Raw genomic sequence first — 27,853 nt, forward strand, 5'->3', positions numbered from 1 at the left:
GAAATTCTGGCACTTATGATGATTCTGGCACTGTTTTAAATATTTTCATATCTAGACTTTTCTTCCAAGCTTATAGCATTCTGTAATTGATAAAATACAGACTGTTAGAAACCAAAGACCTCAAGAGGACATGGCAGCCAAGTAACATATAGAAATGCTCATTTATTGATTATGAACTGTGAAAAATACCTGTCCACAAAAGTATAGTGGGGCATATGTCCAAATTTAGAGTCCTGGACTAACCTAAGAATCATATGGAGGGGAGACCCCACAGAATGGCCAACTCAATTGTTTGTATCCTGATCCACTTTTTAAACATCTATTATGTGACCAAAATGGTGGCACATTTAACAAATATTGAAAAATTAGATGTGTGTGTATATATATATATACACACACACACATATATATATATATGGCCCTTATTTAAATCTCAAAAGAGATTAAAAAATAAAGTGATTTTCCTGCAGTCACCTGAAAGTGGCAGCATTAGAATTCAATTCTAATGTGTTTTCCATCCTGCAACCCCACCTTCCTTCATTACTACTCTTTGTCAGAGTGTATTTGGGGTTACTAAGCCTATTCTCAGGTTCGGCAATTCTCTAGAAGGACTAACAGAACTCAGAAGAACTATTATACTCACACAGTTTATTACAGAAAGAGTGTAGATTAAAATCATCAAAGGTAAGAAGCATACATGGTAGAGTCTAGGGGACACCAAGCACATTTCCAGGCATTTTCTCCAGCAGGCTCAAATGGACAGTGCTCAGTTCTTCAGTAGCATTATAATTACCAACTAAGGATCAAACTCAGTCTTGGTGCCCAGGGTTTTTTTCATTTTGTTTTGTTTTAATTTATGATTTTAATTGTACCTCTTAAATAGGTACAGTCATATATGCATCATATAATGTGTAATGATCAAATCAGAATAATTAGCATACCCATCTCAAACTTTAAAAAAAAATTTCACATAAATGTGGCAAGACAAATATCTCAAGTTCTCTTTCATATATGGATGCCAAAAGAGTCTATCTGAATGTAGAAAAATGATCATTAGAGACTAGGATGGGTGGTGAGAAGGGATAGAGGGAGTTGAATAATGAGTACCAAAGCATGGCAGGATAAAAGTAATAAAGTCTAATGTTCTACATCACAGTGGGATAATAGCAGTTCATAATAGCTTACTATATATTTTATGAATAACTAGATGAGGGGAGCATTGGAGTCTATAAACACAATATAATGATAAGGAGATGGAAATGTTAATTATTTTGACTTGATTAGTACACGCCATGTACATGACATATCACACTGTAGCCTGTAAATATGTCCAGGGATTTTATTCGTGGTCAGTCATGTAACCATGGAGTGCTTCACATGGCTGACCTTAGTTATTTAGTCTCCAGTTCTCCTTCTGCACAGAGATCACATGGATACTTCATAGCCCCAAACTTCCACCATAAATTACATTGCTGACATTGACCATATGGCATGGTTCAAGTCTCTAGCTAAAGAGAGACACTGATCCAACAGAATTTTCCAAGAGTGTAAAGTATATCTCTCAAGAGTCAGTCAAGGGACAGTCCTTTCTTTGGAACATGTAGGGCTTAAATATCCCTGACTTGCTGAGTTAACCCATTTTTTTTTTTTTTTTTTTTTTGCACAGAGAACAAAATCTTTCTTTCCTTTTAAGAATCCTGGTTCTCTGGTGGTTAAAATCACAATATTTGTATGCTGATATCCCCAATCCTGCATTTTAGAAGACATTATAATCTTTGGTTTTGACCTTCTCAAACTAAGCTCATGGACTGCATAGAGGGCGCCAATATCATGGTTGAAACTTGGAGGGTATCTCTCTGAGTAGGAAGATTTAGCTTCCAGGAGAAGAGAGAGATTTAGAAGGAAAGAGCTCTGTATCTGACGCACATTTAAATGCACACACATTAAACACACAGCAAAACAGGATTCCTTTCTGCTCTGACAATCTCTAATTGAAGAGCAGAACATTTATTTTAAAGCATGACAGGTGAAAGGCTTGTTTAAAAATATAAATAAACATTAATTAGCTATAAACATGACAGCCACAGACTTGTTTCCTGCTGGGACCATCTGAGAGGTGGGTGAGAAACAGCTGAGTACTAAATGCTATTCACAGTGTTACAAAGCTCTCTAATGGGCTCAACATCACCTTTTAGTTACCTGCAAGGCTATATTTAACCAGCCTCCTGCTGGCAGAAAAAGCACTGCCACTCACTCCAGACTGTCCTGTACAGGGAAGAATTCCACTATGTCCATATTAACTCTTGATCTTTAATGTTGGAGATTAATGGTGACACTGCCTAACCTCTGACTAATGAAAATGTTTTCTGAGTCACTGGGAAGCCACTTTATGGTAGCTCAGAAGTTCTATCTATTCTAGACGCTACTCAGGCATTTACCTATTTGTGGGTGAATTAATATGAGCTCCAAGGCTCAATAAGAATGTAGGGCAGTGAGAGAAAACAGTACCCTGATACTTCTGGGGATTGCTAAAGATCAGAAAGTCATTGTGTTTATAGAATATGGTACTATTCACAATTGTTTCATCTACCTACCCATCCATCCATCCATCAACCTATCCATCTGTCTATGCGTGCATTTATCTGCCATACATCCATCCACCCCCTCATCTGGACAATCATTCCTTTGTCCATTCATTTACATCATATATGTGTAATCATTGTTCTAGGGGTCCGGGATACAAAACCAACTTAAACAGAGTAGTTTGTCCTTTTCTTGGGGGAACACAGTTTACTTTGAAAGAAAGTGGACTCCTTTCTTCAAAAATACCAATATGATATAAAAGAGTACAAACTTTATTAAAGGCTCATGTGAGGTATTATTGGAACATAAATGAAGGGTTGAGTCATTTTCTCTCAGGGCCATAGCAAAGTTAGCGACTGTAGGTACCATTTGAGATGAACTTGAAGTAAAAGTAAGAATTTCCCCTGATAAAGACCCAGTACAGTAGAGAAATATTCTTCCTTCAAAGGGTCTTTAGCTATCGCTGATCCCTTGGTTCTTCTGCCTTGTGAAATTGGAGATAATGGTGAATTTTCTATACTTGGAATCACTGCATAGGGCAAAGGTAAGGAATTTTTTCACTCTATTGGTGGCAAACACTTACCTGGTATCTCATAGACCTTTTAGTAATACTTTCCCATTTTCTTGAACCCAGATTTTTGGTTTTTCTATTTACTGCATAGTCTGGATTTTGGACGCAAAAGTGTGAACACAGCAGATTTTGGTAATTCAACCATTGGAATATTATTCAGTAACCAAAACCAAAACTCAAAAAAAAAAAAAAAAAAAAAAAAAACAAAGAAAAGAAAAAAGAAATCTGAACTACTGATACACTCAAAACATGACTAAATTTCAGGAACATTAAGTTGAGTGAAAGAAATTGGACACAAATGACTATACACTCTGTACTTACATTTATATGAAGTTTAAAGTCAGTAAAAGTAGTTTGTAAAGATAGAAATTAGAACAGTGTTTTCCTCCAAGGAAGGACATTGAATAATAGGGTCAGGAGGGAACATTTTAGATTTGTGTACACATTCTATATCATGATTACGAGTCTGCTACCCAAACTCATCGAACTACATATTCAGGATCTATGCTTTTTACTGTAGGTACACATTTACTAAATTTTAAAAAATGTTAAAAATAAGTAAATCAAAACAGGATTACAGAGCTTTAAAATAAAACTAGGAGACGTAGAGGGCTACCCAAAGTAAGACTGAACAATCTAGAGGCTTGCAAGTCAAGTCAAAGAATACACGTTGGCCAGAACTGAATAGAAAGACAGTAGAAGATACATTTAGAAGTCAGCGATACCAAGCCAGAAAGAAGGCATCAAATCCATTCTTCTCTGGGAAGCTCTCCATTAAGGGTCAGGAGGTCCTTGACCAAGGAGGAACTCAAGAAGAGCTTTGCTGTTGGAAGAAAGCTCTTAGGTTGGAGTGAGCTCCCAGTAGCCAGGTGGACACCCTCTTCTGAGCAGCTATGTTGCAGCTGGCCTGGCCCTTGGGCTGTCGTTAAGAATTGGGGCTTCAGAGTTAGGAGAGGTTTCGATTCTTACCCTCTCAGTTCTAGCTATGTGAGCGCATGTTGGCAGAGGGATTTCTGTGCGCTTTGAAGAGCTCATTGATTTCCAGTTACAATTCACATGAACTGGGCTGCCTTCTGCCACAGGAATCGCTAGCATTTTTTTTTTTTTTCTTTTCTTTTTCCCATTCTCCCGGGATACAGTGAAATGGAATTTTTAGCTACCTAAAATATTTTCCTGGTCTTACTTCACATATTTTTAGTTAATAATTCAGCTTTTTAAAAAGGAAGCACAGGCACCCGACTTTTCCAGAAGCCCCTGAAAGTGCCGCCCAGCCACGCGCTGCCGACTCCGCATTCTCTGCGCGCCCTTCTTCCTTTCACAGAGCAGCTATGGCGGCAGTGAAGACCCTGAACCCCAAGGCCGAGGTGGCCTGCACGCAGGCGACGCTGGCGGTGAACATCAGCGCGGCTCGCGGGCTGCAGGACGTGCTGCGGGCCAACCTGGGGCCCAAGGATACCATGAAGATGCTGGTGTCGGGCGCCAGGGACATCAAGCTCACCAAGGACGGCGACGTGCTGATGCACGAAATGCAAATTCAGCACCCAACAGCCTTTTTGATAGCAAGAGTAGTGACAGCCCACTACTAGTAGTGACATCACTGGTGATGGCACTACTTCCAACGTCCTCATCATTGGAGAGCTGCTCAAACAGTCAGATCTCTACATTTCTGAGGGTCTTCATCCTAGAATAATCACTGAAGGTTTTGCAGCTGCAAAGGAAAAGACCCTTCAGTTTTTGGAACAAATCAAAGTAAGCAGAGAGATGGACAGGGAGACACTTATAGATGTGGCCAGATCATCTCTCCGTACAAAAGTTCATGCTGAACTTGCAGACGTCCTGACAGAGGCTTTAGTGGACTCCATTTTGGCCATTAAAAAAAATGAGCCTGTTAACCTATTCATGGTTGAGATCATGGAGATGAAACATAAATCGGAAACAGACACAAGCTTAATCAGAGGGCTCGTTTTGGACCATGGGGCCCGCCACCCTGATGTGAAGAAGAGAGTGGAGAATGCTTACATAGTCAAATGCAGTGTGTCCCTGGAGTATGAGAAAACAGAAGTGAATTCTGGTTTTTTTTTTTTTTTTTTTTAACAAGACTGCAGAAGAGAGAGAGAGAAACTAGTAAAAGCTGAAAGAAAATTTATTGAAGATAGAGTGAAAAAAATAGTAGAACTGAGAATGAAAATCTGTGGTGATTCAGCTAAAGGCTTTGTCCTTATTAATCAGAAGGAAATTGACCCCTTTTCTTTGGATGCACTTGCAAAAGAAGGCATAGTAGCCCTGCGCAGAGCAGAATGGAGAAATTTGGAGAGGCTGACTCTTGCTTGTGGTGGGGTAACTCTGAATTCTCTTGATGACCTAGAACCTGACTGCTTGGGACATGCAGGACTTGTCTATGAATATACATTAGGAGAAGAGAAGTTTACCTTTATTGACAAGTGTAACAATCCCCGTTCTGTGACATTATTAGTCAAAGGACCAATAAGCACACACTCACTCAAATCAAAGATGCAATATGAGATGGCCTGAGGGCAGTCAAAATGCCATCCACCATGGCTGTGTGGTTCCAGGAGCTGGTGTAGTGGAAGTGGCCACGGCAGAAGCCCTGATTAAATACAAGCCCCGTGTAAAGGGTAGGGCCCAACTTGGAGTCCAGGCTTTTGCTGATGCATTACTCATTATCCCCAAGATTCTTGCTCAGAACTCTGGTTTTGACCTTCAAGAAACATTAGTTAAGATTCAAGCAGAACATTCAGAATCAGGGCAGCTTGTAGGCATGGACTTGAACACAGGTGAGCCAAGGGTTGCTGCAGAAGTGGACGTATGGGATAACTATTGTGTGAAGAAACAGCTTCTTTACTCCTGCACTGTGATTGCCACCAACATTCTCCTGGTTGGTGAGATCATGTGAGCTGGAATGTCCTTTCTAAAAGGCTGAATTTAAGCCTCCCTGTGTCGTCTGAATCTTGAAGACTATGGAATGACCCTGAGGGATATAGCTGTGGTTTTTTGTTCATGGCTCAAATGATTGTTCAAAGAATTTTCTTCTCCCATATGAAAAAAAAAAAAAAAAAAGATTGGGCATATCTTGAAATTATGGTGTGAAATTATAATTACAGTATTTTTTTTAATTGCACTGAGTGTACATGTGTAAAGCAGGTCCTTTTTACCCAGTGAACAGGATGTTTTGTTTTACTTGGTGACATAAAATTACATGTTAGATAAGCACGTTATCTGCCTTATTAAATATTCCTTGGGAAAAAAAAAGAGGCACAAAAGAAGAGGGGGAAAGTGGATGGTGTTTCCCTTCATAAACCCTTATCTCCAAGAGTCTCAGAATGCTCTGACACATGGCTTATTTTATCTGTGCCATATTCCTCAGAAGTGGTAGAAGAACAAGTGTTATTTTTACTTATTTTCAATGCCTTGTGCTAAGGGACTAAATCTAGAATGTTGTGTGTGTTTGTGTATGTTTTGTTTTGTTTCATTTTTGGAAAGTCCTGGGTTAAAAAAGTAATAAAAAATAAAATTTTTGTTCTTTCATTTACAATTGTTTCTCTGCTGTAAGAATAAAGGTAAAACAATATACCAAAAGACAGATTTTGTTATATATTTTTCTACTGACACAGATAAGATACATTTATGTGAATCGCTAAAATTTTTTAAATAAAGATATATTGAAAAACAAAGGGAACTTTTCCTTTTCCCTCAGTTAGTATCCTCACTGTAACTTCTCTGTATCACAGGGACTAGGAATTTGGTGTCGTCCACATTTCACATGGAAGGGCATTCAGATTTTTCAAAGAGGTTTAAACAAATTCCCTATTTTTCATTTTTCATGGGATATAATGAAGTGAGCGGGGGGTAGAGGGGAATATGTTTCCCTTCAGCTTTTAGTGAAGGTACCTCTTGCCAGAGCTGGGAGAAAAGCAGGGTGCGAGGAGAGGGGATAGGAGGAAAGAAATATGTGAAAATCTGGCCAAATAAACTGAGCTTGCCATGAGGCCATTCTCCATTAGGGATGGCCAGAAGTCAAAACAGGCTTCAGATGAAGATGTGGAGGGGACCTAGAGGTGCTTTGTCTGCCTAACATGTACATCCCAGGAGAAGTGATCTAAGGAGTAGAGCAAGGTAGCAATGATCATGGCCAGTGGTGTTAGACATAGGGCTCAAATTTCTGGTGCCATAAAGTGAGAGTTGCCAAGAGCAAATCACCACCCAGCCATGGAGGTCAAAGCAACCAACAGTCCTCAAAGATAGGAATACAAATCTGGAAGCTGAGATTAAGTCTCTTTACCTGACAGGGTAGCCTAATGGTGGGTGAACTCTCCCAAACCGAGGATTTACTTCGATAACTTGTAGGACTATTTTAGCTGAAAAACAATAGTCTAGATTCTGTCTTCTGGTGGAAACAGAGGACCCAATAACCCAGCTGTCCTGATAGTACTTGGCACACAATAGATTAACCCTTCTACTTGAGGGCTTTGGTACCTGCCACTGAGGGAGATAGATGCAAAGGCCTCACCCACACTGATAGGTTGCAGGATGGTGTCTACTGGTGGCATCAGGCTGCTGGTTCTCTCCTTCAATGTCTATAAATGGAGAAAAGGAATCATTTTCACTCTGGTGTCACCTGGCGGTGGCTCACTTTACAATGCCCTCTTAGAGTGTTGAGCTTATTTCTCATAGACAGCTGGTCAGGCAGAGATGGAAAATAGATAGCCAAGCTAATAGTTCACTCTTAATTTTATTGATAGCTTGTTTTATAGCTCTTCATCACTGGTGGATCTAATGTTTTATTTTGGGAAACTTTCAGTCCCAAACTGATCAGGGTTTGAGACTTAATGTGTCTCTGTTTAATGAGCAGCTAAAAGCAAGTTGCTAAACCACCTTTAACCTTAGTAGCAATTGAATGTCAACTGTAAAACTTGCATAATATCTTCCTTTCAAGAACTTTTAATTAGCGAATTATAGATGTGTGTAAAATCTTGGCACAGTGCTGGCACATTGCAGATATCTAAATAAATAGCAAGTGTTAAAATTATTATGAGTTACCAAAAGGTTATTAGATACAAAGCAAAGCCACCTATTAGACTCCATGTTTTTGTATTAGTTTTAATGAGCTTTTTCAATGTAATGGAAATATTTTGGAAGGAAAGACATTAGAATATACAACACTGGGATGGAAGGAAACCCCCTTACCATTTTATAGTATATAATCAAGGGTTTCATTGTGGGAGACCTCATAAACTAATTATTGGTTCACTCTGCTGAGATTAATATAAATGTACTCAGCATAGATTATCTATTGAAGGGGTTCAAAACCCCTATAAATGAAGGATGCTTTTCTAAGACCATGTTAGAACTTTGGTCCACATGGCCCAATTTAAGTGAAAGTCTTTCCTTTGGGGAAAGAGAATAGATCATTAAAACCCCTTTCTGCTAGTTATAGCCATAAACTTTACCCATGTCCCTTGTGGTTAACCTCAAATATGACTAGATGTTGCTGATAACTCAGATGAGTTACCAAGATGAGAGCATAATTGGCTCTCTATATACCTGTGTTTTGCATTCACAGATTCAACCAACTATGGTTGAAAATATTCAGAAGAAAAATTTCATTTGTACTGAACATGTACAGATGAACAGAGATTTTTCTTGTCATAATTCCATAAACAGTATAATATACAGTATAATATCTATTCACAAAGTATTTACATTGTATTTAGGTATTATAAGTAATCCAGAAATGATTTAAAATATTCAGGCAAATACTGTGCTATTTTATATAAGGGATAGATTTTGGTATCCATGGGGGGTCCTGGAACCAATATCTTGCAGATATCTAGGGACAACTATGTGGCAGTTGATAAAATAACTGGAAAATAGAGTCTTGTAAACTGGGCTCTTGGAAGGCAATTGAACATGTCACCAATATCATTCCCTCATAGAAATGTTTACTCCATTCAGGAACTTGGACAAAATGCTCTCTGCACAATATTGTGCACAAGTGGAATCTCCAGGGCTTTTTAGTAAGCCTTGTTTAGTTTAATTGGAAGTGTCGCTCTTTTGGGTTGCCATCACATTCTCTGGAATTTGCCTCCTCCCAGCTCTAGTCTTGCCTTCATTTTCCTGTGGCAATGGTATAAATAATGCAGAGGTCTTGCTGCTGGGAAGAAGGAGTAAGACCCAGATGTCAGGAATGGAAAACACAGCAGTGCAGAGCTGGCAAAGCAGAGCACTAAACACAATCAGAGATAGGTGAGCCATGGGGAGCAGGGGACCAGTGAGGGAGGTGGTTTAAATTAGGGTAGGGTAACCTCTGGAACAAGGGGCCAAATTAACTTGCAGAGGAATCAGAATGAGACCAAGGGATCCTGAGAAAGAATGGAGAAGGCATATGAGGAGCATAGTGATGTGGCCCTGATCAGTCTCTTGACTGAGTAAGAAATGATAGAACTCATGTTTGCATGAATTAAATTAACCTTGCAATTTAGTTCAGAGAATTCCATGAAAAAGGTTCTAGGAAGAGGTATAAGAGTTTAGTTTCAAAACCATAATCCAGTCCACACCATATACTTGGCTGATGAAGAAACTGAGGCACAGAAAGGGGAATCGGTTTAGCCAAGGATGAGAAGTTTGAACCTAAGCACTCCTGTTCAAACAAAACCAAATTAAATTACACAAAACCTTCAAATCTGCATCATTTCTATGGTCCTTGCCTTGGAAATAAGCATAATCATTGCCTATTCACTTAATCTTGAAATCCAGGTATTATTCTTAACCTCTTCCTCCTCAGCCTCTAATCCATCCAGTCTCCAAACCTTGAAGATTTTACTCCTTTCTCTCACATAACATTCTTTCTGTACTTACTTTCTCCACTACCTGAAGTCAGGCTTTATAGCTCTTGTCTGGCCTCAGTCCTTCTAGTCCATTCCTAACACTCCTGATCTAATGATCTGATTGTGTTTCTCCTCCTTGCTCAAATACCTCAAAGGATTCTTCACCACTGGCAGAATGGCAAACACGTGCATTAATGGTCTGCCCACTATCTAAATACTTAAGAGTCTATCTTCTTTCATTCTAGGCTCTGTATCTTGAATCATTGCAATTCCTCAAATGCATAGCTCATTCTCCCCATTTTCCATTTGCTTAGTTGGTAATATTCATCTTTAGTATAACATCCTTGTCAATTCCCGGACTAACACAACACATGCCTTCAAAATGCCATTCATTTGCTGTGCAGTGTGAACACTGTCCTCTAGAGGTGTGCAACATGTCCCTAATTAGACTCCCAGAGAAGCCCATGCTTATCTCTTCTTTAGCTTTCACTTGCTTTACTACAATGATCTGTTGACTTGTTGGATCATCCCAACAAAGCTCATGGATGAGGCAATACAGAAAAGTATTTTAAAACATTGTCTCTGGATTAGGGCAAATTGAGGTTCAAAAATTTAATCATATACTTGACAGCAGTGCAAGCTTGGGAAAGTTATTTATTTTATCTAAAATTTGTTGTTCTTAACTTCATCATGACATAATCTATATTATTATGTGTTAAGTAAGTCATATACATCATTTAAGTTTTACTATTGCATAATTATGGTTATATTTTATATGTATTTTTAGCATAGTATCTGGAAGTTTATAAATCTTCAATAAATTAACTATTGTTGCTATGGAGGGTAGAACTGTGTTATATTACAATTTTAATTTCTTCAGTCATATAAGTAGCTCACAGAAAATATTTGTTAAAGCAATTGACAAGTAAGCAAGTTGGGACTATTGATTAACCTGTGGATATTAGAATGCCCTAACTAGGAACATTTTCTACTAACCTGATACAGAAATTAACTGGAGGAAAATATCTGTATTATATCTTCCAGTAGAAAAGAAATAGCTTCCTCAACTGGAATAACATGATAATTTGTCTTGTAATTGCCCCCTGCAATTTAGAGGAACACATGTTTCTTATAATTAACAGGCATTTATTTTTAGGGACGTCAGTGGAGCAATAAGCAGAAAAATGCCTCCATCTCCTTCATTCTGCACTCTCAGAGGCCACTAGAACTCCTAAGGCTTAGCAAGGCTCATTCCACAGGTGAATAGGTCTATAATTTGTCATTTACCTTAGCTTTCAAAGTCTGCAAGAATCTGAAAAACTAAATAAATAAAAGCTCTTTTCTCCAGTTGAATTCAGCATTTAAGGCATGCCTGTCACCAAGTAGGCAAAACTTCAGCTTTATTGAGAAATCTGTTGCTAAGACACAGTCTTAATTTGTTTGCATACTTTTCTTAAGAATGTTGGGTGTTTATTCACAGAAAGAAACTGAGGTATAAGAAATAAAGATTGTTGGAAAGTTCATGATGGTAGAGGATTTAACCTCCAACTATTGTATTGGTTCCTGTAGACCAGAAGTTTTCAAAGGGTCATCTTAGGACCAGTGCTATCGGTATCACCTGGGAACCTGTTAGAAATGCAGATTTTTGGGCTAGACTCAGACTTACTTGGATCACAGAATTGCTGGAATATTGCTCAGTTCAGTGATTGGCTTTAACAATACTTCCAGACTCTCTAATGCCTATTAATATTTGAGACCCATTGCTCTGGAGTCTAGACTAGAACATTATCGAAGCCTCATTAATCAGTGGAAATGGCAAAAGAGGAGACTAGTCTTCCTTTTCTGAAAAATCCTGAGCTAACCTTACCTCAGGCAGATGCCTTGATAGAGAATATTTATTTTAAGGCCTATTACACCTACCCCACTTTACTCCTCTGAGCTAATAACTAAGGTCAAATATCAACATAAACTTAGAAATAAGTACTCACTGTGACCTAGGATGAAATAACTTGCACACCAAAAGAATTATAAGAGTTTGAAAACACATCATCAGAAACATGAGCAATGTATGTACAAATGGATTCTAAGGGTACTTTACTAACAAGGCAAAAGATACTGCTAGATAATGACTGCCTTCACTGGTATGAATACAGTAATTTAGAGTTAATTTGTCAACTTGAACAGCTAGTGGTGGAGCTAACAGCTCAGTTTGTTGCTTGACTGAATGTTGTGCTTAGTAGTAGCATACAGTTAATCAGGTTGAGATGCTAGAACTTCCCTGGCATAATGGGAGGAGGCAACCAAAGTTTTAGGGAGCTGGTGATATATACTGGGTTTATCTGGTGAGACCTGCCCACCCTCCTTCCTTCCTTCAGAGGATTCAAAAGATACTCCCTTTACCAAGATAGTGAAAAATACACTAGTGAGCAGAGCATCTCCTTCCATGAAAAACTCTGTAGTTGCTCTTTGTAGGCCCAGGGATGCCACCATTGAGAAGAGATATTGATTTTCATATAGAGTATGGAATTTCAGAGTAGCAGAGGCCAAGTGGTACCACTTAACCAAAGACAAGATTGATATATCATCATCACATCCCTCTTTATCCCAGATAATATTTCTTATTCCAACATCTACTTTTACTGATAAAGTAGCTACTCCAGCTTTCGTTTGTACATTGTTTACATAGTATATATTTTTACTTTTAACCCATCCATTAATCTTATATTTAAGATGAATTTCCTATGGTTGGAATTTGTTTCATCTTGCTTATGTATCCAATCTGACATTCTTTACCTTTTAATTAATGCATTTTGATCATTAATATTGAATGAAACACTTGATATGTTTGAATTGGAATTTATACTTTTGCTAGTTATTTTTTGTTTTGTTTATTTTTAGAGTTATTTATTACAATTTCACCAGTATTACTTGGGAATTTTTATTAATCAAATTTATCTTTGCATGAATTAGTACTTATGCTCTTTAAAAATATTTTATTAGCCAGGCATGGTGGCTCACACCCGTAATCCCAGCAGCTTGGGAGGCTGAGGCAGGAGGATCACAAGTTCAAAGTCAGTCTCAGCAAGAGTGATGTGCTAAGCAACTCAGTGACATCCTGTCTCTAAATAAAATACAACATAGGGATGGGGATGTGGCTCAGTGCCCTGGAGTTCAATCCCCAGTACCAAATAAATAAATAAATAAAATAAAATAATTGTTTGCTCTATTATTTATAATATGTCTTTAATTAAACAAAGTCTACCTTCAGATAATATACTGCTCCATTTATCTTATAAGGACTTTGTAACAGTATATTACCTACCACTTTGTGTTTGGTGCTATTTCTTTTAATACATTTATTTTTACATAGTCTGTGACCATTTTCTGCACTGTTGCCACTTTGCTTTAAACCATCCATTATGTTTTAAAGAAATTAAAACCAAGAAAAAAGGGAAACTCTTTTGCCTTCATGTGTTTTGTTTCTTAGTGCCTTTCCAGTGCATTGATTCAAAGAGACTGTGACATTTTGAAACCAAAATGATATTTGGGCCCTCAAACTTCCACATCAGAAATCAGAACTTAAAATGGTCTATATTCTTATGTAACTTTTTCATGTGTGGCCAAGAAGGAAAATGGAAAACTAAGTAGATCTCGAGGGCAGAGTAAAGCTCTATAGTGAAAAAGATACTAGTGAACTACTGATGGGAAACAGAATCAGCTCTTAACTAGCTAGCCCTGCCTGCAGATCTAAGCACCTCCCAAGTCTGCCCGGCAGTACTGCAGAATTGTTATGGACAATGAACTGCCCTGTCTGTCCAATTTATTCTTTCCAAATATGAGTGTTTACTGGGGATATTGTTCCATTATTCAACCATGTATGTAGGTATTTGGAAAGCACAAGATTTGCCTTTATTATTTAGGGATTAGGAGACTTTATGTTTGGAATATAGAGACTGAAATGAGATCTTGGACTGAAAATCAGATATTGTGATATGAAGAAATATTTAATGTCTCTTCCTTGGGGAGGAATAGAAAGAGTTTTGTTTACAGGATGAAGGGAAACATCCATAGTGAGGCTGAAAGGAAAGATGATCATACCACTTAGCTTTTGTTACTTAACAAACCACCCTAGTACTCAGTGGCTGAAACAAAATCTACACATTATTTCTAATGATAAGTGAGAATCATCCAGGTAAACTCGATAATTTCCCTGGTCTGAGCTAGGCTGGATCCTCCAGGATGGATTTATTTCCTAGTCTGCTTGGCTTGATATCAGCTAGGGAAATGGGGATGATGGTAGCAATCCTCTCATCCTCCAGCAGGCTAGCCAGGGCTTGTTCACGTGGCACTGTTGCAGGGTTTCCAGGAACATCAGGACAGCTAACCCAAGTGCGTGCTTTATAATCTTCTGCTTGCATCATTCTTATTTACCAAGATGCCATATAGCTCTTGGTGGTAAGGGAGCATAGTCCATGCCAAGGTGCATGCATACAGAGATGGGAAGAATTTGTGGTCATCTTTTAAATTGTATTATTTTTCTGACTGTATAGGAGAAAATTATTTCCCCACCATTGATGATAAGATTGGCATTGATGACAAGTGACTTTAACTGATGGAACTTCAGCAGATATGATGTTCATTGGAAGTGTTAATGACCATTGCATGATTCTAACTTGAACATTTTTGTACACTCTGCCATAAAAATAGCATGTTCGAAATTAGGGCTCTCCTTTAGCTTGTATCCTAGAATAAAGTCATGCAGAACAGTGTCACAGTTGATTTGTAACATGAATAAAAAATAAACTTTTGTTTGGAAAGCCATTGAGTCTTAGTGGTCATTCTGTACTACATCAGAATGTAGAGAAAAATGATAGTGATTTATTAACTTCTCTTTGTGTATATTTAATCCATTGCTTTAAAATGGTTCTCTCCTATTGACTTTTTAAATTATTTAAAACTCTTATATATATTTTAGATGCCCTTGTTCCTGTTTTCTCTTCTAGCTCTGACCCTGTCTCCTTCCAGTCACAGGGAAATTTCTCAAAAGCAGTATTCATGACTTCTAATTCCTCACATTCCTAAAATCCCTGCAATCTACATTCTTCCCATCAGTGTAACTCTTGCCAAAGTCACCTGGTTCTTCTACTGGGTAAACAGTAACCACCTGAGCAAGGTGACATTTGAACATTTAAGAAACCAGAGAACATGATCTGGATTTTTTTTCCCTTTTGGCTGTTGCAGGTCTTCTGTGATTTCCATGGTCATTCCCAAAAGAAGAACGTGTTCCTCTATGGTTGCAGTGTCAAGGAGACGCTATGGCAAGCAGGATGTACTGTCAGTGCATCTACTCTTTTGGAGGATGTCAACTACAGGGTAAGTAATTGGGGAAAAGTGACCCCACACACTTGGTGACCAGTCTTACCTTTGTGACCATTGTACCACCCATTTTTGGTTTCTAAACAATCATTTTGATTTCTTTAACTGAGGTAGTAATATGAATAGGTGAGAAGCTTGTGTTGAATAATGGCTTACTGTTTGGTTGCTTTGTCTCTGTGTTTGGTATGATATGATATGGAATAAAGGTCATGAGAATTGGAGACAGGAAGCTTAATTTTAATACCTGACTTTACAATTATTAACTGTGTGACTATGAGTCATTAACGTTACCTCTCTGAACCACCATTCTGTCATCTGTAAAATAAAGATAATAAAAATGCTGCCTCTGTTACATATATTATGGAAGGAACACAATAATATTGAATACAAAAAGATCTTAAATAAGTATGAAGGGATAAATAAATTAAAGGACTTAAACCATCGACATCTCTCTGTATGAGTATTCTATAATAAGCGGAGCAGTAATCCATGGAAGCTAATTCTATTTTATCTGGTTCCAGTGTTTACAGCTCCACTGTTAACCCTGAACCAAATAGGAAGTTAAGGAGGAGTAAAGAAGGGAGGGCTTTTTCTTATTAGGGTAAAGACGACAAGCTATTGTTAACTGAGCAAAATAAAAACTGGCCTTTGTTTCAAGTTTATCTAGAAAAGGAGTAAAATTAGGATTATACCTACTGCTTCTAAATCTATTGTTGTAAATGTTGTGATTTACTATATATGGAACAACTTCATCCTCAAAATCATTAGCTGTCTTAAAAATGGTAAAAATCCACCAAACTGTTCTTCACCTGGAAATACTTGTCCTGTTTCTTGGATTTCTTCTGCTCTTCTTTACCCAGGCCCATCAGATGTAGGCTGCTGCTGAGCGGTACAGTTAATCCAAGGCTCTTTTTGAAGAGACAACAGCTTATCATTAATGGCTTCTTTGGTCTAAGACTCAGCCAGAGTGACAATGATTAGGACTAGAAGCTTAACTACTTAATCTTACCTAGGAATCTGGTTTAGAAAATTGAAATATTTATTTGGGCAGTTCATGTCAACCTGTACAAAATTTTGTCTTATGCATAATTCTCCTTGAACAACAACAACAACAAAACATCTTACATTGTTGAATCTGAAATATAGTCAGTGTGTCCCTTTCCACTCCTCTTCCAAGAAAAGGAAACCATATTGATGGATAATTCCCTATACCCAGTCAGTGATTTAAAGAAATAGAAATTTAAGAAATCTCTAGTACAAAGCTGACATGGAATGGGGCAGAGTCTAAGCATAATTTTCAATTACAGTAAGTGTTCTTAGCTTCTGTTTCAATTTTAGTAAATGGATCATGCTACTTAATTAACAATCTTGATGAATACTTTGAGGCCTAGTATAGTGTCAGATAAGATGTGAGGTATAACATGACAGATAGATATGGCATAGCCTCTGCCTTTGAGAATAAGCACAGTAGTGTTTAATAGCAGTGCTATTTGAAAGACTTATCCTGCTGGGCATGGTGGCACAATCCTCAGCAACTGAGGAGGCTTAGTCAGGAGGATTGAAAATTGAAGGCTAGCCAGGGCAACTTAGTGAGACCCTGTCTCAAAATAAAATGTAATAAGGGGTGGGTGTGTGTAGCTCAGTTTTAAAGTACCCCTGGGTTCCATTCCAAGTATGAAAAGTAGAAAGGAAGGAAGGAAGGAAGGAAGGAAGGAAGGAAGGAAGGAAGGAAGGAAGGAAGGAAGGAAGGAAGGAAGGAAGGAAGGAAGGAAGAAAAGAATAATCCATCTGAACATAATATGATTCATTAATTGGGGTGTGACATTTGCCTTGGTCTCAGTTTTCTCCCTTGTCAAATGAGAGAGTCAAAGTTTAAAAGTAGTTTATTAAATCAGTTTCATTGATGCTCTAGGGTTCTTTGAAGTCGATTCATGAGATACTATGAGATATGTGGAAGAAGCCAAGTGGGTAAGGTTTTGGCCTCCTTCCTTACTTTTAACCTAAACTGTCTTGTTGTTAGGGTCCTGCATAATATGTAGCTCCTTCCATCACTGGCATTCTAAATCTAGGGCACAGTGATCTATAAATAATGACCTTGATTATGGTAATTTGCCTAAAAAAATTGTTTTTGTATGTTTGTCTCTTTGCAAATGGATCTTTTTCAGAATCACAAGAACTCACTCATTTTATTGATAAGGAAACTGAGACGCAGGGAAAAGAGTTTATGTAAGATAGGTTAATGCTACAATAATGATACTTGCCAGAAATCAATAGCCTTAGAGTCTTTCTCTATTTACATCTAAAACGCAATATTTCTAAACATGTTTCTCCTCCTTTAAGCGTTAAGTATTGGAGAGGCAATTATATACTATAATTTTCTACAACATTTATTCAATTTTATTAATCACCTTAATAGAACTACTTCTAGTTTTCTTGGTATAAGTAGGTCGGCAAATTATCTCTACAAAACACACATATAGAACATATGACAAATATGCCAAAAGCAACCTTTTTAGGACTCTGGAAATTGACCAAGTGCTGAGAACAAATTGTGAAACATTTATTCTTGAAAATTGCTGGACCTTCATGTAAGAGCAGCAGGAGTCTGTGACTTTCTTGATTTGGGATGCTCCTGACCCTCTTTGTTTAGTCATAAAAAATGCAGTTTTAGCAATGCAAGAATGGAGACACACACACACACATACACACACACACACAGAGCCAAAAATTCAATGGGGAGATTTTTAAGTGAGAGAGCCATGAAAAGATTAATGTAAGATCTCTGTATATTTCTGTATTATAAAGAAAAAAAAATATGTATCTATGAAGGGGAGACCCAAGAGAGAACAGGGAATACAAAATCCGAAGACTTGTAAACTGGGCACAACTTTGAAAGTTCTCCCAAACTAAATACAAATTGAGCAACAAAGAAGGGAAGTTTTATGGGCTGAAGGTGTTGGAGCACAACTTCTGTCCAAATCATTGGCTCACCACTAGGCTAAGCAGAAAAAGATGACAAGATAAAAAAAATCACCAGTCAGGAGGAATAGGGGGCTTTTAAAGGAGCTCTTCAAAGGCTACATTTCAAGTGTGCCCTGACAGGGGGTCCAAGGGTGTGTTAACATTCACTTGTTAATTTGGAAAATATTCACTCCCTTAGATCCTCCAGCAGATATCTCCTTCCTGTGGAGCACAGATAGCTCAGGGTAGTCTTGTTCCCTGCCCCCCAGGTTAGGGAGGGAGAGAGTAAGAAGAAAGAAAGGAAAACTTGTCCCTTTTAAAAATAAGCCTCACAACTATATTCAAAAGGTGAAGTGGACCACTGTTATATTTCCCCACTGTCATTTCTACATTCCATTTCTGTGGAAAAATGGGTGCCAACATCTCCAAGCTGCTTTCTGCTGTGATGTTGGATTCGTCAGAAAATAATTGCAATACAACTGTCAAAGTATATTCAAATAATCAAAGGAAACTTATGTTCTAAGGTTAATAGCAAACTATGATGACAGTGGTTCAAGATAGAAGGAACATTGATAGAGAATTAGAAACAAAAAGGGAAAGAAAGTCCTATAATCGAAAAAAAAATTTCCTAGATAGAATTATTAGCACAGTTGAGATACCAGGTTAATGAATCAGTAAATGTGATGGTCTGTATAAAATTATTCAACTCAAAGAACAGAACAAATATGATTAAATAAAAGGAAAGAGTCTTACAAACATATAAGAAAACATTAAAAATAGCAATCAACATGCAACAGGAAACAGAAAAAGAGTGAAGGATATAACTAGAAAAATGTTTGAGGAAATAATGGCTAAAGAAGAACGTGATATTGAAGAAGCAATAAAAAATATTTATATATGATATATACATAAAATAAGTAGCAAAATTCCAGCTATAAACTCAAAAATATAAACAATGACAGTAAATATGAATGGCTAAAATATTTTATTCAAAAGGCAGAGGTTTTAAGACATTAAAAAATAAAATTAAGTTTTTTATGCTGTCTATGAGAGACATGCAATTTATTCATAACACAAAAAAATCTGAAAATAAAGGATGGAAAAAGATACATATACTATAATCATAACAAAATGAACTAGTTATATTGATATAAGACAAAATAGACTTTAAAGAAAGAAATATTACTATGGCTAAGAGAGGCAATTCATAATGCTGAAAGGAGTAATTCATCAGAATGACAGGATAATTACCAATGTATGTGTACATATATACTTCTCAAAACAAAAGAATACATATTCTTTTTTGAATTCACATAAAAAACTCTCCATGATAGACCCTATGATAGGCTACAAGACAAATGTCCATACATCTTTAAAAAACGAAGCCATACAAAATATATTCACCAGTCACAACATAATTAAATTATAAATCAACTTTTGTAAGAAATCTGGGATATCACTGGATATACAGAAATTAAACAGCTTGCTTTAAATTAAATCATAGGTCAGAGAGGAAATCCGTAGGAAAATTAAAAACTATCTTGAACTGAATAATAGCAAAACCCATATATCTAAGATTTTGGCATGCATCTAAAATTTTAAAAAGAGGGAAATTTTTATTGCTTTGAATGCTTATATTACAAAAATACAAAGATCTAAAATATATAATCTAAGCTTCCACATTTGTAATTAAGAAAAAGAGGAGCAATTAAAATCCCAGGTAAGCATAAGAAAGAAAGAAAAAAGTAAAGACCAAAATTTAAATGAATTAAACAAAATAATACAAGCAATTAAAAATCCATATTCATAGTTTTGCGTTTTTAAATGGTCAACAAAATGATAACCCTTCAGTCAGACTGACTAAGGAAAGAAAGACATTACAAACTACAAAGATGAAGAATGAAAGAAGAAGTGTCATACAGAACATACAACATAGAAAAGGATTTTATTAATGAAATGATGTACCCCATTGGTGTACAATGAATCAAAATGCAGCCTGTAAAAATTTTTTTAAAAAATTAAATTTAAAAAAGAACAAATATATGCCAACAAGTCAGAAAATTCTTTAGATGACATAAAGTACCAAAACTAACTCAAGAAGAGAGAAAATCTGAGAAGCTATTTTAAGTAAATAAATTGAATTAGTCATTAAAAACCTGTACACAAATAAAAGCCTAGACCCAAATGGCACTGTTGGAAAATTTTACCAAACTCTTAGGAGGTAATTTTGATTGGAAAAAAAAGAATTCTTTCAGAAAATAGAAGAGAAACACTTGCCAACTCATTTTATGAGGCCTCTGTTACCTTAATACCAAAATCAGAAAAAGACATCTTAAGCAAAGAAGGCTAAAGCACAGTATGTCTTACAAACACCTCTGCAAAAGTTTTCTACAAAATATTAACAAATTGACTCCAGCAGCATGCAAAATTTATTATTCACTGTGAAATAGTGAGTTTTATCTCTCAAATGCAAAGTTGTATAACACTAAAAGTCAAATACTCTTGTACTCTTTGTAGATAATAAAATGACCAAAACCTACATTATCATCTCAATATATGCAGAAAAAGCAACTGACATAACTAAACATTCATTCAAAATAAAATCTTATAAAAAAGTAGGAGTAGAAAGGGAATTTTTAACCTGAAACTGTGCATCTGAAAAACAGTGTGATAGCTAACATCACAATTTTTTTTCATTTTTTAATTTGTTCTAATTAGTTATACATGACAGTAGAATGCACTTTGACACACTGTACACCAATGGAGCTACAACTTCTTCCTCTGGATGAATGTGGTATCATCGCATTTAATGATAAAGGGCTGAATCTGTTCTCCATAAGATCAAGACTGCTCCCACTACTTCTCTTCAGCATTGGACTAGAAATTCTAGACAGCACAGTAAGGAAGCAAAATATGAAACAATCATGTTAGAAAAAGAAACAAAACATATTTATTCATAGGAAATATAGTATTTTTATGTAGAAAAGTGTGACAGTCTACAAAATGAACTATTGAAACTAGGGAGCAAGTTTACCAAGGAAGCAAGTTTCATGATTGATGTAAAAAATGGTATTACTCATATATATAAGCAATGAATAATCCAGGAAGGATATTAAGAAAAAAATCCACATATTAGTTATTGTATCAAAAATATTAAGACAATTAGAAATGTATTTAATAAAGAAAAGTACATTATCTATATCTGAGAACTGCGAAACACTGTTGAGAAGAATTGGAGACCTAAATAGAGCGCAATACCAAATTAATAGATAGGGAATGTCAATATTTTTAGGATGGCTGTTTTTCTAAAAATCTTTTGTAGATTCAGTACATTTCTTATCAAAATCTTGGCAGAACTTGTTGATATTGACAAGTTAATCTTAAAATTTATATGGAAATGCAAACGAACTGGAATAGCTAAATCAATTTTGAAAGAGGAGAATGAAGTTGAGGATTTATTTTATATTTCATAACTTACTGAGAAGCTACAGTAATCAAGAAACTGTAGTACTGGCATGAAGACAGACACATAGATCAAAGGAACAGAATAGACAAAACTAAAACACACTCACATATTTGTAGTCAACTGGTTTTTGACAAAGATGCCAAGGCAATTCAATGGGAGAAAGACAGTTTACCCAATAAATTGTGGTGGAACAATTGGTTAGCCACATGGAAAAATAGAAATTTAGACCATTGCCTCACATCATAATCAAAATTTAAGTTAAAATGGATCATAGACCTAATAAGAACCAAGCTATAAAACGTAAAGAATACAACCTACTAGAAAATCTTTGTATTTTTGTGTTCTCTGATCAAAGCTAGCTTAGATAAAACACCCAAAGTATAATATACAGAAGAAAAAGTAGGTAAATTGGGCTTTATTCAATTTAAAGTATTTTGCTTTCAAAAGACACTGTTAAGAAAATGGATACATAAACTCTAGTCTGGAAAAGTATTTGCAAATCATTCATGTGATAAAGGACTTGTATCTAGAGTATATGAAGAATTTTTTCACAAGTCAATAGTAAAATCCATTTAAAAAAATGAACCAAAGGTTTTATTGGACAATTAATCTACCTTAATGTACAATTGGCGAATATGAATGATATTCATGATTATTTATTAGGTACTTACAAATTAAAACCACAACAGAATAGCACTACACCATCACTAGAATGACCGGTAAAAAAGACAAGAACTACCAAGTGTCAGAAACAAAGAAAATATACAATAGTCACTTTGGAAACCATTTTTTAAATTTTCTTAAAATTTAAATATATTTTTAAACTAACACCCAACAATCCCATGCCTATGTATTTGTCCAAGAGAAATGAACACATATAACCAAACAAAGCCTTGTACATGAATGCTCATAACAACTTTATATATAACATCCCCAAACAGAAAACAAGCCATATGTACCCACCAACTTTTGAACAGATAAAGCACAATATATTCATGCAACTGAAACAGACTTAAGTTTCAAACTACTGACACATACAAAAACACAAAGAACTTCAAAAACACCTATAAAGTGAAAGTAGTCAAAAACAAAACAATGGTATAATTTAATTTATGTAAAATTTTTGAAAGAAGCAAAACCACGGTCAGAAAGCAGCTCAAAGATCAAGTAGGGCAGGGATTGACTGCAAATGAGCATGAGAACAAAACAAAACAAAAAAACGCAAAAAAACCTTAGAATTAGAAAAGTATGCTAAATAAGGACCTGAGCAGACACCTCACAGAAGATATACAATCAATCAACAAATATATGAAAAAATGTTCAACAGCTCTAGTAATTAGAGAAATGAAAATAAAAACTATTCTAAGATTTCATCTCACTCCAATCAGAATGACTATTATTAAGAATACAAGCAACAATAGGTGTTGGCAAAGATGTGAGGAGAAAGGTACCCTTATACATTGTAGGTGAGATTGACAATTGGTGCACTCATTCTGGTAAGCAGTATGGAGATTCCTTAGAAAACTTGGAATGGAATCACCATTTGACCCAGCTATCCCACTTCTTGCCCTAAAGAACTTAAAATCAGCATACTGTAGTGATGCAGCCACATCAATGTTCATAGCAGCTCAATTCACAATAACTAGATTGTGAAACTAATCTAGATGCCCTTCAATAGATAAATGGATAAAGAAACAGTGGTACATATACACAATGAAATACTACTCAGTCATAAAGAAGAATAAAGTCATGGGATTTGCAGGTAAATGAATGGAAATGGAGAATATCAAGTTATTAGGCAATTCAAAAAACCAAAGGCCAAATATTTTCTCTGATAAGTGAATTTTGATACATAATTGGGGGAGGGTGTAGGGTTGGGGGGGGATAAGGGAAGAATGGAGGAACTTTGGAATGGGCAAAGGGGAATGAGGGAAGGGGAGGGGGCAGGGGGTAGGAAAAATGGTGGAATGAGACAAACATCATTACTATATGTTTACCCTATGTACATTTATGATTATGTATGATTACACAAATGGTGTGACTATATATTGTATACAACCAGAGAAATGAAAAGTTATACTCCATTTGTGTATAATGAATCAAAATGCATTCTGCTGTCATGTATAACTAAATATAATAAACAATAAAAAAACAGAACCTGATGCAAAAGGAAAGAAAAGTGTGCTAAAGTTGAACTGTAGGGTTAGTTGCAAAATATTTCTTAAAAATCGTTGAACCGTTTGCCTACTATAATAAAAGGCTGATGTATATTTCAAACCCAAACATTTATTGATCATATGCCAGTTTCCAGGCTCTGTGATAGATATTTGTGTAACAAAGTTAAGTAAAGCCTGGGTTTCTGCTTGTAAAAAGTCTTAGTTATGGAGAGGGGCAGATAATCAGTAATGTAAAATATAGAATAAGTAATGTAAAATATAGAATAATTCTAGAATAGAATATAGAATAATTCTATATTCTAAAATATAGAATAAGAAAGCAGAAATATCCTGAGATAACACAGAAAGGACCCATTAACTCTTAGTTGGTATGAAATCATCAATCTTAGCTGACTTCAACAGACATATTTTTGAGGGGTAAATATGATGAGGTGTTAGGACATTATGTAAAGAAAAACATACCATGAGGGTTGGGGATTTAGCTCAGTGGCAGAGTGCTTGCCTAGCACAGTCCTTGACTCTGAAAAAAATAAATAATAAACATATCATGAGAAAAAATTTAATTCAAATTTGATTTCAAGAAAATTCTGAAGTCAAAGGACATGAATCCTGTAATAATTAAGACTTTATCTTGAAACACTTGAATTGCCAGTTGTGGATAAAGTGAATTGAAGAAAATGAATTGATCTTGGGTCATGTGCACCACTGCTTAGAAATATCTGTTATCAGTGACATTTCCTGGTATCTATCTTCTGTACAAATTTCCAATTTTGAGGAATTGCAGAGATAATTATCATTAACAATCATATAGTGCTTAGCATGTGCCAAATGCTATACTAAGCACTCTGTACATTAATTTAATATTTAATATGTTTAATAGTTATAGCTACCTCATATTCTAGAATAATGTGTTGAATAGAAAATGTTTAAATAAATGTTTGTAGAGTTAATAAGTACTTTTACCAACATCCCATTTCATACATCAAGGAATAGCATCACAGTGATTAAGTAAGGTGTCCCAGGTCATATAGTTATCAGGAACACAGGCTCACACTTTTAGAATCTGTTTTAGTCAGCTTTCTCACTGCTGTGACTTAAAAACCTGACCAGAACAATTGTAGAGGAAGAAAAGTTTATTTGGGGGCACACAGTTTCAGAGGTCTTAGTCTATAGATGGCCAACTCTATTTCTAAGGGCACAAGGTGAGGCTGAACATCATGGCAGAGGACTGGCAGAGGGAAGCAGCTTACATGACGATCAGGAAGCACTGAGAGACTCCACTTACCAGATACAAAATGTATACCCCAAAGGCATGCCCCCAATGCCCCGCCTCCTCCAGCTAAACCCTACCCACCTTCAATTAGCACCCAATTAATCCTGTCACGGGATTAATCCACTGATTGGGTTAAGGCTTTAATAATGCAATCATTTCTCCTCTAAACCTTCTTGCATTGTATTTCACCTGAGCTTTGGGGGAACACTGCACATCCAAACTATTACAGTATCTGACCTCAGAGATCTTGTATTCGTGTGCAATCTTGGAGCGAAGCAGAATAATGAGTCAAATAACTGTAATTTAGAATTAAAGAGAGGTTAAAAGCAATAATATATATTCTACAAGCTCTACTGGAGCTTGGAAAACAATGGGATGTCTGAGTTAATAAGAGATCTATACAATGCAAAGAGAGACTTTAAATGTTTCCCAATTTTGGAAGGGTGAATATTTGGGCAGCATTATTTTTCTCTCTTTCAAACCCCACTCATCAGCAAACTGCACTTTAAAAAGTGCAATAATAATTACAAAGTGTTCTAAGTGCTGTACTATCTCACCTTTGCAACATACTTTACCCAGAAAAGAAAAGACTTCTGAGTTTTATGGGCTGATCATAGGGAGCTGGCATCTTCCTGGTAGAGAAGAGGGCTCTTCCCTGAATATGAGCTCTGAGCTAAGTGCTAGCTTCTAAGTTCTGTTTGAGAGAATTCCATTTTCTTTGACTGTTGGAAATCAGGTAACATTGGAAAAGAGTTGGCAGAAGTCAAATGAATTAAAATATAGCTTGGAAAAATAAAACATAGGTTGTGCTTCTAAAATATGTCTTAAAATATATATTTTTTTTGTGGTGCTGGGGATTGAACCCAGGGCCTCGTGCTTGCGAGGCAAACACCCTACAAACCGAGCTATATCCCCAGCCGCTGAAATAAAATTTATTTAATGTACCCCTATTGGTTAAGGTTGCTCTAATGCTCCTAGAGAAATGGGATTTGGTAGCTACAAAGAAATGGAAGACCCATCCTGAAGGCAACCTCTGTACCAGTCCTAAATCCATACTAGGTCTATTTTGAGACTATACCAAATGTCAGCTCCTAGGCCATGCCTTTTCTTTCCCTTATCTCACATATTCCTCTTTATACATGGGGTAACTAGAATTTTCTTAGCCCTGTCTATGTGGCTCTTCCCTGCCTTCCTTTAGCTGCTGTGCTATAAGGCCCAAAACTTAGTGTCTAGCCAGGGTTCTGCAGTGGATTGCAGTAGCATCTTACTGCTCTTGAATAGAGTCTTCAATGTACATTCTAAGCTCTACTTTTGGAAAATGAGAAAAAGCCAGAAAAGAAGGAGGCTTTTCATGGGACAAATTTATAGTAATTATAAATAATATTATAATACATTGGATACCTATAATACATTGGACATATTACATCTTATTTAAACTTGTTTACATCCCTATGGGATGTAACACCACTTAAGAAGAGTTCATCTATTTCCTAGTCATTAACCAAACAAAACAACCTCCGGTATAGAATAGTTGTCTTTGCTTTCCTCCCTCTCATAGATTTACGTATGTGAAACCCAAAGAATAATGAGATGATAGAATGAAAATTTAATATAAGTGCCAGAGTTTGGAAATTTATTATTTAATGAATGGATAAACTATTGTTGTGGAAATGTTAGAGGGATTCTCAAAATATTCCTGCTAAGGTGCCTGTCTACCTTACTCTATGAAAGTTTCACAACTAGTTAAGTTCCCCAAGATACATGCAATTAATTTGAAAATGTGGTTATTTGTACAGAGGATGTATTAGCTAACAAAAATAGGTTTACTTAATGTCACACATCAAACCACAGATCTAAGAAGCTCAGTGAACATAAACAGGACAAATGCTGAAAGTCCTACACTTAGGCATATTGTTTTCAAGTTTATAGAAAATAAAAAAATATAGAAAAAATACTGAAGGAAGTCAGAAGAGGAAAAATACCTTATTCTAGAGAGAGAAAAAAAGAATTAGATTTGACATTCTTAGACTCTTTGCAAACAAGAAGAGAAAGAGTACAGCACAACATTTAGTGTTGAGAGAAAAACCCACCAACCTAGATTTCTGTATCCTGTGAAATTATTCTTCAAACATGATGAAGAAATAAAGACTTTCTAAAATAAAGAAAGACTAAAGGAATTTGTTGCCTGTAGACCTATCTTGCAAGAAGTGTTAAGAAAAGATCTTTGGAGAGAAGGAAAATAATATAGGTCAGAAACTTGACTCTACAATGAAAAAGAAGATTATTGAAGAAGGAATAAGAGAGTAAAATAAAAACTTTTTTGTTATTTTTACTTGGTCTAATAGCAGGTTGTTCAAAATAATAATAGAAACAATGTATTTGATATCTATGCATATACACATATTATAAATAAGAGAAATTTCTGAATGAAAGCAAGAATGCAAAAAACAAGGAGAATTAAGAATACTTAGTAATGAACAGGTACTCATGCTGCCTATGAAATGGTACATTTTTACTTGAAAGTGATTTTGGATAAGTTGCAAATACATATTGCAAAATTTAGGGCAACCAAAAGAAAGTGAAAGAAAAGAGCTGACATGT

At 36.0% G+C, this 27,853-nt stretch overlaps 1 protein-coding gene and 1 pseudogene across 3 annotated transcripts in view; both read left to right on the forward strand.

The window, feature by feature from the left end:
- AGBL1 (AGBL carboxypeptidase 1) overlaps positions 1 to 27,853 on the forward strand; it is a gene marked incomplete at its 5' end in the record, with an annotated part of 817,668 nt that overhangs the window by 432,580 nt on the left and 357,235 nt on the right. For both annotated transcript variants that reach the window (XM_079127372.1, XM_079127371.1), the window contains one exon: positions 15,241 to 15,372. In XM_079127372.1, the coding sequence (XP_078983498.1) occupies positions 15,241 to 15,372 (132 nt within the window). The remainder of the gene's footprint in view (positions 1 to 15,240; positions 15,373 to 27,853) is intronic.
- On the forward strand, positions 4,431 to 6,095 carry LOC306654117 (T-complex protein 1 subunit zeta-like; annotated as a pseudogene). Its single transcript has 2 exons — positions 4,431 to 4,683; positions 4,826 to 6,095. The product of its transcript is annotated as a T-complex protein 1 subunit zeta-like (transcript).

This window comes from Sciurus vulgaris (genome assembly GCF_902686455.1).
Source record: "Sciurus vulgaris genome assembly, chromosome: 2".
Classification (NCBI taxonomy): Eukaryota; Metazoa; Chordata; class Mammalia; order Rodentia; family Sciuridae; genus Sciurus; species Sciurus vulgaris.